At 39.5% G+C, this 15,659-nt stretch overlaps 4 protein-coding genes and 1 long non-coding RNA gene across 6 annotated transcripts; 3 read left to right on the top strand and 2 right to left on the bottom strand.

Moving 5' to 3' along the window:
* Positions 1–287: 287 nt before the first annotated feature.
* Positions 288–2,235, bottom strand: LOC136180465 (uncharacterized). Its single transcript, XR_010667116.1, has 2 exons — positions 2,104–2,235; positions 288–1,105 (listed from the first exon to the last, which is right to left on the bottom strand). It is a non-coding gene; the product is annotated as an uncharacterized lncRNA (long non-coding RNA).
* Positions 556–2,955, top strand: sfrp2l (secreted frizzled-related protein 2 like). Its single transcript, XM_065960182.1, has 3 exons — positions 556–1,072; positions 1,845–1,925; positions 2,135–2,955. Exons 1-3 carry the CDS (start codon positions 556–558, stop codon positions 2,551–2,553), a joined length of 1,017 nt encoding a protein of 338 aa, XP_065816254.1. The 3' UTR covers positions 2,554–2,955.
* Positions 2,956–3,606: 651 nt separating this feature from the next.
* tomt (transmembrane O-methyltransferase) lies at positions 3,607–6,578 on the top strand. Its single transcript, XM_020641750.3, has 5 exons — positions 3,607–3,728; positions 4,662–4,928; positions 5,019–5,215; positions 6,030–6,152; positions 6,312–6,578. The coding sequence occupies exons 2-5, from the start codon at positions 4,667–4,669 to the stop codon at positions 6,507–6,509; spliced, it is 780 nt and encodes a 259-aa protein (XP_020497406.1). The 5' UTR covers positions 3,607–3,728; positions 4,662–4,666; the 3' UTR covers positions 6,510–6,578.
* A 370-nt stretch (positions 6,579–6,948) lies between these two features.
* anapc15 (anaphase promoting complex subunit 15) lies at positions 6,949–9,731 on the bottom strand. Its single transcript, XM_020641751.3, has 5 exons — positions 9,596–9,731; positions 9,210–9,331; positions 9,047–9,112; positions 8,765–8,905; positions 6,949–8,453 (listed from the first exon to the last, which is right to left on the bottom strand). Exons 2-5 carry the CDS (start codon positions 9,327–9,329, stop codon positions 8,406–8,408), a joined length of 375 nt encoding a protein of 124 aa, XP_020497407.1. The 5' UTR covers positions 9,330–9,331; positions 9,596–9,731; the 3' UTR covers positions 6,949–8,405.
* An 801-nt stretch (positions 9,732–10,532) lies between these two features.
* folr (folate receptor) lies at positions 10,533–13,307 on the top strand. 2 transcript variants are annotated; one of them, XM_020641761.3, is made up of 5 exons: positions 10,533–10,740; positions 11,344–11,526; positions 11,678–11,866; positions 12,204–12,339; positions 12,642–13,307. In XM_020641761.3, exons 2-5 carry the CDS (start codon positions 11,398–11,400, stop codon positions 12,911–12,913), a joined length of 726 nt encoding a protein of 241 aa, XP_020497417.1. In that variant the 5' UTR covers positions 10,533–10,740; positions 11,344–11,397; the 3' UTR covers positions 12,914–13,307. The 2 variants fall into 2 exon arrangements, with proteins under 2 accessions (XP_020497417.1, XP_020497416.1); XM_020641760.3 differs by having other exon boundaries at positions 10,536–10,740; positions 11,396–11,526.
* The last annotated feature ends 2,352 nt before the right edge of the window (positions 13,308–15,659 follow it).

Here is a 15,659-nt window from a genome sequence, read left to right as displayed (position 1 = left end):
CCCTTGACACAGATGAAAGGGACACCCTGTGGCTGAGTAAAGATGACAGACACACACCCACAGCTTCTCTACAAACTGTAGTTACATTGTACCCTAATATCACAATAGAGTCCATCAATGTTTTTCTAAGACCGAGACCAAAACAGTGTTGAATTCTCAATAAAGGAAGATTCAGTCTCTGAAACTGTATCTTTTCATGGGCTATGTGTCTGAACATTTTTTTTGTAAACCTCAACCAAACATTATAGGCATTATATGACTGACTTATTAAACGTTCATTTTATCAGTCATTTTTTATTTTTTATTTAGTCATCTATAACCTGAATTTGTTCTATTTACAACAGTCTAAAATGGCTTCATGAATGACAAACAACAAAAACAAACTTTCTGCCCCCACTGGCACTTTGAAATGGGGAGGCAGTCTGATGGGAGGCGCCTGCCCTCTCATTAACCCCCCGTTTCCTCCACACCTCTTTGTTTACACCTTCAGGCCGGTCAAGTCCGGGCACAAGTGTGGCAGCTCCGCAGACCTCACTTTGTTCTTGTTGCAGGAAAATGTTTCTTTCTGTGGTCAGCTTTATTTTGCTCTCTGGGGTTTCACATTCTTCTGAAACCCTGGCTCCGGAGCCGCAGTCTCTCGGGTTTAGTTCCTCGGTCCGCTCAGTGTGTAAACCCATTCCGAGCACTCTTTCTCTGTGCCACGGGATCGGCTACAGACAAATGCGGATCCCTAACTTGCTCGGCCACGATACCCTGAAGGAGGCCCAGCAGCAGTCGGCAGCCTGGCTGCCCCTCATCTCCAAGCTGTGCCACCGGGACACCAAGAAGTTCCTGTGCTCTCTGTTCGCTCCGGTGTGTCTCCCGGAGCTCAGCGGGCCAGTCAGCCCCTGTAGGAGTCTGTGCGAGGCGGTGCGGGACGGCTGCGTGCCCGTGATGAGTGCGTTCGGGTTCCCCTGGCCAGAGATGTTTAACTGCAGCCGGTTCCCGCGCGGGACCGGCCTCTGTATCGCGGCAACCGGTGAGCACGAGGGGAGGACTCCCGAAGAGGTCAGGCACGAAGAGGCGTTGAAAGGTCAGTGGAGTGATTGAATGTTGTTGAGTTAACCTACCAGAGTGAAACAAGACGAGGCCTAGCCTATAGGAAAACTCTCAGCTTCACATACGTTTGAATTAAAAATTGTCGTATACTTGAATTAGCTCTGACGATGACAGTCATACAAATATGTCACAATAACATTAATGTGCCAAATATTTCCATAGACTTAAAGATGTAGGCCATAGAGTCATAATGGTAAGTGGCTCTCATTGCGCATAGCCTAATGTAGGCTACATCCCTGTGTGATTTATTCTGTACATTTAAAAAAATAATCAAACAAATATCAGCATGCTAATTATATCCTACTGGCCAATGTTAGTTTATCATAAGAATCAGGGCTTAGGCTATGTGGTAGGAAATGTCACTGTCACAAGTAAACTAAAAATCTTGATCACATCAATATTTACCTAAATTTAAATGTATTCAGTTTTTGTTCATGTCAGGTGTTTCTGTTCAAATACAAATCATAGCTGATTTAAGCAAATTAAAAGCATGCATAAGTAGCCTATATGGCTCAAGGTAGAAATGCATAAAGCTTTTGTTATATTTTGTTTTGTTTAATAAAAAACTGTTAAAGTTTTTCCCAAGCTCTTAAGCTTGTTTTTTTGTAAAGCTGTAACATTTGGGTTTTCCTTCTGGAATTGTGTGAAGTGTAATTAGGTCCAATTCTATCTTATCTTTTAGTTGCTTGGCATGCTCTGATCATAAAAATTGCCAACATTTGTAAGCATATATTCCCTCCCTCCAGGCAGTGTTATCTGTGATGCCTGCAGTCTGGCTGCAGAAGGAGAGACCGACATCCAGGAAAACTTCTGCAACAGTCCATATGGTGAGTAAAAAAAGTCATGTCGCCCAATAAAAAAAACAAAAAGTGACATTATGAAGTAGAGCACAGCAAAACACTCTCTGTTAATACTTCTAAAATAAATCTTTGTTCTACTAAACCAACCAAAGAACAGATAAGTGTGGCGATAGATGTTTGTTTTACAATGTGTCTGAAATCTCACCAATTAAAGAGCACTCCTCTGTTTGCCACAGCCTTCAAGATGCGTCTGGGCAGTGTGTCGACGGTGGGAGGAGACCGTCAGCTTGTGCCTATGGCCCGCAGCCGAATCCTAAGATGGGCAGGGGGAGGTGCAGAGAGGGCAGAAGGGATTGGGGGCGCAATGGCCCACAGCGCTTTGTGGCTCCAAGAAGGCGGCACCTGTGCTTGTCCTGGTTTAGACTCTGCAGAGATGAACACAAACAGAGGGCTGCAGGAAGACCAGATGGATAAGAGACCTGGAAAAGAAGAAGGAAAGCAGGGTAATGGGGCCCCGGGCGGGTGGTACTTGGCGTTGGCTCAGGCTGAAGAGGGAAGACTGGTGTTGACTCGACTGGTGAGGTGGAGCAGAGGGGACAAAGAGCTGAAGAAGTTTATCAGAGCTCTTATTAAACAGCCTTGTAAAGTGCTGTAGACGGGGACTTAACAAACTGCATGCATGGCCATAAGCAGCTAATAAAAAAACAAGTGGAATACCACTGAGTAAACCATATGAATGCAGAAGATACATTTGAAAGGAACAGTTGTTAAAAGATCAGTTAATATACCAGCAAGTCTGCATAATGGCCACTTTCTTGAATCATCTTTATTCTTCTGTAAATCACACACAGGATGGAAGTAATGTTAAGGCATTATTAAAAAGTTACTACAGCATGTAAAGATTATTATTGAGTTTTTTTGTATTTTTGTGTACATTTGTCTATATAAAAGAGAACATGTTACCAATTAATCAAAGTGCTGAGTAGTTGTATTAAAAAACTGCAAGGATGGTGGCTTTTCTCATTACAAATATTCCATTAAAACATCATGTACAAGTTTCAGAGTCACTTTTGTTTGTTTTCTGTTATGTTGAATGTTTTGTTTACTGTCTTTTCTGTCATTGTATTATTCTATTTTGTATGCACATTAAGCATACCCTGTGCATGGCTTTAATAGACCAACCGTTTTTTTCTGAGAATCTTATCTTCTGAAATAGGACACAGAAAAATAAATATTTTGTATTTTTTTTCTTCTCTATTTTTTACATTTTAAGATTACATTTTTGTAGCTCTCATGGTCTTATTTTAGGTTGCTAAATATTGATTAGGCTTCAGTGTTTTTTTTTTAAAAAAAAAAGCTTAAATTAAAAAAAATTGTATCAACACTAAATATTATTTCAGTTTTGTTGGGGCTTTTCTGGATCTTTCCATCATGACTCTGCAAAGAAAGACATTTGATTCCTCTCCACCACACACACGCTCGCACACCTGTTGACTTTAACTTGATATATCAGATATCTGTTTCACACTGCTTCTCTCTGTCTCACTATCTCTGCTCCTATCATCACTATCTTATCTCTTATTATCTAGAAAAGGCTGTATAGTCAACAATGACAACTGCTTACTGGCTATGTTTGTCATGATACTGTTAATGTCTTTTAATAGTAAATAATATAAAACATACGCTGTCTTGCACGTGATGCATGAATTATTCAAACCCCCAGATCTTTTATGTTCTCTTACACACACACAAACACACTCACACAGCGCTCTCTGTTTTCTGCACTCCCCTCAGCTGAACTAACACTTTCATCTTAGTTCGCCGGACCATGTGAGTACATCTGTTTTTCATGAGACTGTTGGATAGACTTTACTTTTGATTAAATAGGTTGTCATAGATTCGGTTCAGCGTGTAGTCCAGACTAGAGTAACCTGAAGTAGGGGAAACATCCTCAGAGAGACGACACTTCTCATGTGGAAGGACTTAAAAGATCACTACTGTGTGTTTCATATGTAATCCTAGAAGCACTGGTCTTAAAATGCGCACTAGTTATTGTGATTATTAGTGATCATCACTATCGTTTCAGTCTCACAATGAGCTGATAATTGCAAGCTTTAGTTACAAGGATGTATACTTTTTTTAATTTCTTTGCATTATTAGAGTTCCTATGAGGGATCTTTCTGTAGTTTATTGTATTCATTATTGGCTTTGATAAAATAAAAAAAATGCATGGAATATGCATAGGACCAGACAAGCTTCATTGCCTTAGACACAATGTACAACAGGAAGAGTTGTGGAGTCACTGTAGCCTGTAAACATGCAGTTATAATATACATATATGTAGACACACACTATACTACTTTGTATATGTACACTAAATGTTAAAAATCTCAGAAGAAGAAAAGATGCCGTGATGTGAAAATTAGCAAGCAGCAACCACATTCACTCCAAAAAATAAATATATCTAAATGCACAGTGAGAAATATGACTCATAACCTACTGCTGCTTGAAGAAATGAGACCGAAATGAAGTTATTTGTTGTCTGATAAAGTTCAATTTTAAATGCAGACAGGTAATATAATTATAACTCCTGAATGTAATAGAGATTCAGAAGACCCACATGCTGATGTCCTTGTGTGAATCAATGGATCAGCATTTAAGCCATTGTTGATTTAAAAAGTCACATGCAGACACATCACTCTGAAAATAAATGAGCATAAGAGGCTAATGATCCACCTGGTTCTGTGCATTTCTTCATACCAGTTAGGATGGTGTCTCCTGCTATCGCTCTGGCCTTCCTCCCCCTCCTGCTGACACTTCTCATCAGGTACCGTTACTACTTTGTGCTCTTCTATCGGGCGGTCCTGGTCAGGATATGGAAGGACTGTGTTACCGGTCTGAGCAGAGAGGAGCGAGTCTTCCAGTATGTTCTCACTCATGCCACCCCTGGAGACCCTGACAGCATCCTGGATGCTTTCGATGACTGGTGCAGCAAGGTGGAGTACATCAGCAACATCGGGCCTAAAAAAGGTGGGGACATAATGAGTGGTTACCTTAAAAGAGAGGTTATATGTCTAAATGTGTGATTTGACATATTTTTGTTCCTGTATGTGTGTGAAGGGAAGATCCTGGATCGGCTGCTGATGGAGCAGAGCCCTCTCACAGTGCTGGAGCTGGGGGCCCACTGTGGGTACAGCACTGTACGGATCGCCCGAGCTCTTCCCCTGGGTGCAAGGCTCTACAGCTTAGAGATGGACCAGAGGAATGCTGCCATCACTGAGAAAGTCATCCGCCTGGCAGGTTTTGATGATGACACGGTGAGAGAGCTTAAACCTGTAACATATTTACAAAAAGGTTATGTCATTGTCAATCCAGTTCAGGTTTTGATTCAAGTTTTTGGGGATTGTGTAAGTAAGCAAGGGATATGACTATACTCTTCTCCTCTGTTGCCCCCTGGTGGTGGTGGAATGAACTTCCAAACTCCATTCGAGGTGGTCAGAGTGCATCTTTAAGAAAAAGCTAAAGGCCCAGCTCTTTCATGAATACCTACTAACTTAATGATGAGGATGATGATGGTAATGACGATTGTTTTTGTTTGATAATGATGACTTATAAGATGGTTTCTATACTGATTAGAGCTCTCGAGAACTGCCGTCAATGTTGTGCTTTGCCTCTGGTCACTTCCTGTCAGCACCTGTGTGTCCAATCGGACCTAAAGCTGATCATTTGCTCTTACTGACATTGTTCCCTTTTTTTCTAGACCCTTGCTTATGTTGTACTTACTCTCTGATGTATGTCACTTTGGATAAAAGCGTCTGCTAAGTGAATTGTAGAACTGTAGGATTGTGCAGAGTTCTTGTCCTGGGGGGCACAAGTGGGGCACTGACTTCATTCAAGGATGGCATGAAAAATATATCTTCCATGCTTAATACTATGTCAATCATGATCTAGGACTATTAATTGGCACATGGGGGGCCCATGCTAGTCCAAGCCACCTCCCAGACACATAACAACAAGCTGCCACCATTATTTTCTTTTACATTAGGCCTATTTTCTGCAATATTTAGATTTCATGTATTATATATATGAAGTTTAAAAAAACCCATGTGACATCCAATGTGTGTTTTCCAGGTGGAACTCATTGTCGATCCATCTGATGAGGTTATCCCTCGGCTGCGTTCTGAATATGGTTTGGAAAGGCTGGATTTTGTCTTCATGGATCACTGGAAGAAATGCTACGCTCCAGATTTACAGGTGACTAGAATAAATCAACGGAAAGGAAGGTTACAATTTAAATGAAATGTATTAATTTCTGCGCTGAAGAGAATTATATGTTTGTGAAGGTTGTTTAAATATAGTTCAGATCCTCCCTACGTTCACCTTGTTATGATCCTACCTCTGTGTGTGTTTCAGATGCTGGAGGGCTCTGGCCTTCTGGGTAAAGGGACCATGATTGTTGCTGACAATGTGCTGTTCCCCGGGGCTCCAAAGTTTCTGAGACACATTCGCAAGAGCGGTCTGTACAAATGGAAGGTCCACCGGGCCACACTGGAGTACAGCAAAGGCATCAGAGACGGGATGGCCGAGCTGGTGTATGAGGGTATCAAGTAGATCCTGCCAGCTGGGGTATCACATTATATGAAACCGGTTCCGATTTCAGAAGTGACAAGGGATGAATTAATAATGTTCAAACTACGTTTTTTTTTTTTTTTAAAGCAAACTTTGAAAAAGTGTTCCCTGAAAAGTTCCATTAATGTATTCTCCATTTGCACTTGATCCAACTCATAGAACTGCATGACTGTATTTGACTGTCACACAATACTGATCTCAATGAAGAAACAAGATCCACATGTTTCGTCCTTTTTGTTCGTTTGATTTTTGTTGTTCCTCACAATCCCTGTCATGGGATTGTTACACATAAATGTTTTTCCAAAAACTACATGTGTAACAAAAAAAGAAAACAATGAGCAAGTTAATTATGCTGGGCTAATCGAGCCAAATGACATGATATTTAGTTTTTTAATTAAAGTTTTTAATTATGTTTTATACGGAGAACTGCTGTACGTAGCCATAAAATGTTCAACATTTCCTGGTATTCATTTTTAATTACATAAAATGAACTGTGGACTTTTTTTTACCACCCAACCTCAAAGATTGATTTTATTCTTTCCTGCTCTGTTGTTGTCTGAACCTCAGCACGATTGTAAATAAGAGTTCTTTCTTTGTGTCTTCATAGGATTTAAATAACAAATTATGACTATGAAGATTTCATTAATTTATAATTCAAATTAGTGCCAGTACGGGACTTTAAAGCTCTTTGATTTGGAAAAGCTAGTCAACCTTAATCCAACACACATCATTTTCTAACATGTTACTTTTGTGTTTCATTTTTAAGAGAACAGACAGCAGAAAAAACAGCTCCATCAAAATTATTGAAAAAGAAAAAATGCTAACAACGGACAAGCTTACCTCCTCAGGGCCACAATGCACCTGATGAAAGTCACTAGGCTGAAATGTTCCTTCCTACACAAGTGCTTGTGAACAGCTCCAGGTATCCCTCCACTCCTGCTCTGCGGTGAGTGTGTCTGTCGTTGGCTTTTTTCCCCAGACAATTTACACCAACCACAGAGCACCTTGTATGTGTTACCTGACACACAGTCAGCTTCCATTCATTTTTTTTAAAAAAGGGTTTATTTCAGTATAAATAATCAAAGCTTTGGTGGGCAAACCTTTGTCTTACACATGAGAGAAGAAGATGGATATCTACTGTTGTTTTCACATTTCAATCAGTATTTTTCAGTGGTAATGGCTTTTACTTTAAGCATAATTAAAGCATATTAAAAAGCATTTTGTGAACATAATATTGCAATCTTTACAAAAAAAACCCATTTGTTTGTAACTAAAGATGTGCAGGGTAAAACACACTGGATTGGATAATATAATGAAGTTTCTACATGTCTCCTAAATAGATAACACATTTTTTAGCTGACTGAACTGTTGTCTGTGCCCAGTCAGCTGTTCGGAGGAACTCTTGAGAAGTGGCACATGACAAAGTTAAAGTTTAAAAAGATGAATAGGCTGATGCCTACTGCTGCCACTGTGTGTGTACTTGTTCAACTGGCTGAAGTGGGAGCTTGTATGTGTAAGTGTGTGTGTCCATCATAGAGCATTCACACTAAGAGAAACCAAACAGCAGGACAGGTGCTCACAGCTCAGGTGCCTGAACATCTGCCTGTGCCACAGTTTTAACTGCCCTCACTTTGTAACAATGTGATTGTGTTAAGGTAGCAACACTCACAACCAAGTCCAACAATGTTCATAGCCTTCATGGCCATCACCCACTAAGATGACATGTAGCACACTTTGATTCTACGTTTCACTTGTCCTGTTCACAAAGATAAAAAAAATATCTACATCCAAGACTGAAGGGGTAGCTTTCAAGGTACAAGTGTGGAGGCAGCAATCCTTTGCCAGACAGCATAATGGAGACTAACATAGTCTTTTGTCTTATATCATCCACTGGTCTTGGTCTTGGTCTGGTCCCTCCATGTCCACCTGACAGAAAGAAACAGATTAAAGTCATGTGTTTCCCTGTTTAAGGGTGCAAAAACAAGTAAACAAGTTTAATGATTAAGAGTAATTTCAGTGCCCAAAATAAGTCAATCTAATCGTGACCAGATTTAAGTCAAGTTTTCAAATACGTTTTCTTGGGTTATTCACACATTTAACGTCTTAAGGCAGTCACGTTAATGTCACTATAAAAAGTTTTACAATCTAGTTGACATCAGACTTTAACTGCGTTTGCTTTATTGGCTTCAATAAAGGCGGGTCAAATACTTTCTTTTCTGAATCATACTCTAAAGCACCTCATTTATTTCGCCGTCATCAGGTGACTCATTGTAGTCATTCATCTCGTCCATGTCTTGCATGTCTTCTTCATCTTCAGAGTCTTCTTCGCTGTCCTCTTCGTCCTCATCGTCCTCTTCTTCTTCTTCATCATATCCTGCCTGCAACACAGTAGAGACAGAGACTGAGATGACATAGATTGAGGGAGCTAGGGAAGCAGTTTTTTTATTTATTTACTTTTTTTTATTTAAAATGGCATTGAAACTAAGAGTAGCATTTATGTTTTTCTTTAAGTTACACACCGAAACATCGAAAATAGGTTTCCCAATGGGCATCAGGTTGTTGTCTTTCTCAGCAATGCTCTGCAGCTGAGGTAAATACAGAGGGGACATGTGAAAACGCAAGCTACAAGACAGTGAGTAGGAAACTGTTTCAGCAGCAAAAAAAAAGCAAAAAACATTTTACCCAGGTTTGGTGCTGCTGCTCTTGCTGGTGCAGCTCGGTCTCGTCCACGCAGGGTCGGTCAAGGTTGAACCATAAGGACTCAGTGATCCGAGGGAAAAGAGAGGGGAACAGCGTGGACATGACTAGAAACACATAGACGACAACATTAAAGCGGTTAAACCCGATGATTCACGACGATACTGTTGATGAGCTCTTGTGAAAACCAGAGCAGGCTACGAGTCGAGTGGGTGGCGAGGCATTGCAACACCCGGTGAAGAAGAAGTGCTCTGGCTGTTTTCAAACATAGAAACTTTTTGTTTTGACTCGATGATTACTCTAAGAGAGAAATGACGCCATGCAATAAATAATAACATTTCACCCGCAGCACAAGCGACATTATATCTTACCTTATAGTAAGCCCTAATCTGCCTAGTCGTCGTTCAAGCTTTTCAAAATTCAAAATAAAAATTAACCGGAAACCGATAGTGTTCACTTTTAATATTTCCGGAGTCGTCTTAGTCTTGTGTCATTTCTTAATGGTTCCGCATGGGAGGCGGTGTTGGCTGCTTAATTCATTCATGCCTGGGGATTTTATCAACAAAAAAAAACATGTGTACAAGTTGGTTTATGTGTTGAGATTATGGCTGTTCACTTGTGCTCTGATGTGTCAAGGCTATTAGCAGTATACATGCTGATAGACTTCTATTTGCAGCGAGTGGCGAGAATTGCAACGCAAGTCTGCCTTCTTAGTTTGAATTGTGTTAATTGGATTGTAAAATAACATGAAAAACCTTGAATGTATCCGATAAATGCGAGTGAATTAAACTGCTGCGAAATCAAACAAAATAGGGGGAGGGATACATCTACATGTGAAAAATCCAAAGCCCCTTTACACAACAGCCACCTCAAACATTGACACAAAAAAAGACAGATAAGTTTTACATCCCCATGTGTGCTCTGAATCATTGTTGCATCTCCTGAGATATCGGGCCTACACCCAAATTTCCAGTAAAGCGGATTTACAGCCCACGTAAACATGCTAGTTATGTTATAGTTTAAGTTGAATCAGATGATAAACAATACAGGTGCAGCAGAAACTTATCTTAACTGCTAGCTCTTTACTCTTCTTATTACCTCGAAGGTCACGCTGCCCTTTCACAGCAAAAGGCCAAATCATGTGTGTGTGTGTCAAAGAGTTGTCTGAACCTTGAGATAAGACCAACCTTGCTCTCAGTAAGACGTTATAAAACAGATTACCAAATACACACCACCTGTTTCTGTTTTTTTCTGTTTATCACATATGCACACAGCCACACACACACATACAATCACACACATACAATCACACACTTAGCACACAAGGCTGACTTTGGACTTTGGATACCTATTAGTGAAAAATGCTCACACACTCCACTAACACACACTCAGACACATGTAGGCAACATCGGGAATTCATGTGTGTCTCATAAATCTTGCGAAGTGTTTAAGAGGGGACAGAAGATTCCAATTTTTAGGATCAGTCCAGGAAGGACTCATCACAGAATTTAACCAGGTATAGTAATTTTTCATTATTGCTTAAAAGAAAATCTGTAGAAAAGTTTCCACATACAGTGTAGAATAAATGAAAGATCATGTATCTGTAATTGAGGATTAACTGTTTTGTTCTCTGTTTCTTCTTCTTTTTGTTGTGTTATTTAGGTGTGATTCAGGAGAAATGCTCATAGTATACATAGTTTATTTGTAAATGTGTATTTGCGGTCAACAACTAATTTTCCACGTTGTGATTTAGACTAAGAACTCACAAAGAGCAAAACAGCAATCCTAACCGCTAGATATAGAATCCATCACAGATTATTCAGTCTGAGAATTTTTACATTTTATGTTAAAATACAAAAAAATCCTACTTATTTTATCAAGTGTGTCAAGTTAAGAATATAACGACTGAAGGAAATAATTCTTTCACTTTTACATACTTTCATATAGAGGCAAAGTAATAACAACATGTATTCCAAGTCTCATTTACTTTACAGGCAAAATTATTTTTTTTAAAAAGAGTTACAAAGGTGGACAATGTAGCATACTTTTTTTTGTTTGACTCTGTTTAGATGTATGTTGGCTGTGACCTTTTATTTTTTTTTTCCCAATTTCTTGATAGACTTATAACTAACTCCACACTGATTTATTTTAATGCCTTCCCTGCTACACAGCCATGTGGGTTGCTCTGGCCTTGTTGCTCGCCCTCTCCAGTGGGGCTCTTTCTCTGGACAAACTCAACATGTGTATGGATGCAAAACACCACAAAGTGTCACCTGGCCCTGAGGGAAAACTGTACCTTCAGGTAATTAGTAGCCTACTTTATTGCCAAAACGTCAAAGATGAAAACCAAATCAATTTATGTAATGTTTTTGTGTTGTCTAAAATTTCTGAATATATTGTACACACTGACTCAGAGACAAAAAATACTTTCTTCTTTTCCTTTTTTCCCACAGTGTGCTCCATGGAGAGAAAATGCATGTTGTAAGGCCAACACCACTGAACAAGCCCACGAAGATAACTCCTACTTGTACAACTTCAACTGGAATCACTGTGGTGCCATGAGCCCCAGTTGCAAGAAACATTTCATCCAGGACACGTGCTTCTATGAGTGCTCGCCACACTTGGGCCCCTGGATACAAAAGGTGTGTTCTCTGCTGTTGTGCACTTTATCTCTCCAGTATGTGTGTGCCTGCAACACTAGAGGGCAGCATGAGACCTAGAAACAGTATGCCAGAATGGTTAAAACTACTTTGAGGTAATTGCAGTCATAAGAATTTAATTACTTTGTATTATGAAGATGGACTTTGTACTGCTCTCCTGTTGAATCTGTATAACTGAATCTTTATAACTCACCAGATGGATCTGAGCACTGAATCTACAAGGCCAAGGAGTTCAATTCAAGAAATAACTTTAATGGGTTGACATGACTAACGACTCATATAAACTAATATACTGTATGTGCGATTTGTTTGTTTGAAGGTTGATCAGTCCTGGCGCAAGGAGCGTATTTTGGATGTGCCTTTGTGTAAGGAGGACTGCCATGAATGGTGGGAAGACTGCAAGAATGACATGACCTGCAAAACTGACTGGCACAAGGGATGGGACTGGAGCTCAGGTATGCATGCACATACTCACACATATGTTAACACACATACAAGAGGGTAAATAAATACAGACCTTCTGACTTTTTATATGTAATCAAAAAAAAAAAACCTATCTATTGCATATATTCACACACCTCTATAAACAAACTTTCAACAAAATGCAATTACTCATAAAAGCATTGACATCTTTCATTGCTGAGTGTAAGGAAGTTTCTGCGTTCAGATGAAATCCTGTGACTGTTTGTTATCATCAATTCAGTCCAAAATTCTCTCCTTCTCTCTCTCTCTCTCTCTCTCCCCTTCTCCCCTACAGGTATTAACAAATGCCCTGCAGACAGTAAATGCAGAAAGTGGACGGATGTTTACCCAACAGCCAAAGATATGTGCGAACAGATCTGGTCCAATTCCTACATTTATACCACCCACTCTAAAAGCTCAGGTCGCTGCATGCAGCTCTGGTTCAACGGGACAAACCCCAACAAGGAGGTGGCAAAGTACTACCTGAACAGCGCACAGCAGCACCAGAGCTTTGCCTTGATATCACTGCTCTTTATGGCTTTCTCAGCTTTATTTGTGATGTTGTAGTGCAATCATAGCTTTATCCCGCACCAAATCCTTTGTGTTCATTTCTTTGTTACAGTTTCAGAAAGAAAAAATCCATTTACATTTGACTGTTCTTATAATTCTAATATATACATGGTGTGTGCATGGTTGGTTTAACATATGACAGGAAGAATGTGATTCTCTTACTAATTATTATTATTATTATAACAATAATATTATTTTATCAAAAATATTATTTTATCAAAAAGATCCCTCTGTGTTGAATCCAGTTGAACAAAACTCATATTGTCCTGCTTTTAATATTTTTTTTCATTTTTGTTCTAATAGTTTCTTGTACAGCCAACCACAACACCTCTCTCCATTACTCTGGATTAGAACATTTTAACATAATATGAATAAACAAGATCAAATTCAACCTTTCTGGAAACATGGTATTTTGCTTTCTTTATCAGGATGAACAAATATATAATAAAAATAACCCAATCCTAGTATCAATACCGATATGTAAATGAAGGCAGCACAGCAGTTTTAAGACTTGGAAAATGGTAGCAGATTTGCAAATCTGTGGGTAAAGTATAAAAACTAGAATAAACTTTGGCTTCTCAACAGGGCATGAAGGCGCATGCAGCATACTGTATTACTGCACAGCTCTGGCATGATATTTATTCTAATTACAAACAAGGGATCAGTTTAATAACCCCTTCATAACCTTAATAGCCAGTGAAACTGACCAAAGACCTGCATCCAGGGAAAAGTTTTGGCTCCTGTGATCATTCCATCACATGACCAACCTGGGCCAGCTAGTGGTTAGTGGGCCCCACTGCTCGGTAATTATGGAGTATGAGAGTGTGTGTGTGTGTGTGTTTTGTGTCACACAAGCTCTGTGTATGTGTGTGTGTGTGGGTGCCACGTCTGAATGTGTTCCATCAGATCTCTTGCTGAAACCTTGTGATTGGTTAGCTGCTGTGATGCAACCAGGAAGGACATTGGCTGATCAAGAGATAATTCTGAGATATTTATTGCATCTCTTGTATATGCTCTGGGTTGTTATACTCGAGGCTTGAGATGAGTAGTCTCATGATTTTACAAAGACAACGCTGGTGCAGTCAACAGTATCCTATTTGAAGATTTGACTTTACCTTCTGACTGAGCTCAAACATGTCAGAGTGCTGCTCCACTTCTGATGCTGAAAGGAACGTCCTTCCTCACTTGTCTTTCCTGTCTCATTTCTATGCGCTGTATTCAACACAAAAAAATAACACAATTATCATGGGTAAGGATTGTGTGATTTGGCTATATAAGTGCAAAAATATACATTTACAGGTTTAAATGGATGATAGGCATAAGTTGATGTAAGACCTCAATGCTGTCTGCTTACCATATAGAAATACAATATGTATTGAATATAATATGAAATTGTAGCATAAGGATATTGGTGTTAACAATTTAGTCATATACTGTATCGATGCACTTGCATGTTGCATAAAATGCGAAAAGTTATGCTAGCATGTGGACTTTGCACTAAGAAGATTGTAGATATAGAGGCGGTAACATTAAAAGGGCTGCTATGCCTGTCAAAGTTAAGCTGATGAAGTTGCATTTAAAACTTACTTTGTCATGTCCAAAGAGCATAGCCTTTATACAATGGCCTAAAGCAATCCTATCATTAGAAAATAGAACTGGGAAAAAGCATTAAAAGCCTTGGTTATGTATAGACAACCATACTACACTCACTGTTCATCCACTCAACAATCGAGCTTTTGAGTGTATAATGAGTATTTCAGCCCTCTTAACATTGGTTATAGACTTTTGTCTTTATAGCAGGAAATTGTGGTAAGAGGCAAGAAGAAAATGTGCAAATTTAGTTTTTTTTATTTAATTTCTGGATAGTATTTTAATGTTGATGTGACATGCAGCAGCACACTTTTACGATCTCTGCATGCAGACGTATTGTCAAGCCACATCTTTTTTCAGCAGTCTGACACTCTGCTCTATACTCACACATACACATTCACATACACAGACAAAGACACACATGAGTATACACAGTATGATGCCATAGCCAGAAATAGCATTGGGATGGCTGCTGTCCCTCTGGCTATTAATACTCAGCGTTTCTGAGGTCATTGACAGCACAAACCACCCTGCCCAACTCTCGCCCTCTCTCTCTCTCTCTCTCCCTCCCTTTTACTCTCCCTCCCCTCTGGCTTTGTTCGGATAAGTGCATCAATGCCCAGGAGTCTGATTGTGTGATGTCTTCTTAAGGAAAGGTTTAAGTAATTAAAAAAAGGGGTTTTCTGCTACTTAAGACAATTATTCCCTGTGTGTGTATGTGAGTGTGTGTGTGTATGTGAGTGTGTGTGTGTGTGTGTGTGTGTGTGTGTGTGTGTGTGTGTGTGTGTGTGTGTGTGTGTGTGTGTGTGTGTGTGTGTGTGTGTGTGTGGATAAATAAGGATATTATTGAGGTCTGATCAGATTTTAGCTGCGATATCTCTTCATTCAAACTGGTAGCTCAAAGCCATCTAAGCCATGTGAAGTCCTCAATTATTAAATCAAGTGTAATCTTACATAGAGCTTTTAAAATCACAGAAATATGAGCCCATGCCAAGAACCCATGTTATAGGATTTGTTAATACTCCAACAAAGACGGGGACAGAACTTATTGTATCCACTGTTTTGAAGTTCAAACCCTAACATTATTATCATTATTTTATTTGCTGATGTTACATTTTGTAGGCGATACAAAATATGATCCTGCATAGTGACT

This window comes from Labrus bergylta, chromosome 11 (assembly GCF_963930695.1).
Source record: "Labrus bergylta chromosome 11, fLabBer1.1, whole genome shotgun sequence".
In the NCBI taxonomy this organism is placed as follows: domain Eukaryota; kingdom Metazoa; phylum Chordata; class Actinopteri; order Labriformes; family Labridae; genus Labrus; species Labrus bergylta.
Note: the sequence above shows the minus strand (reverse complement) of the source record. Positions and strands in the feature narration are given on the sequence as shown.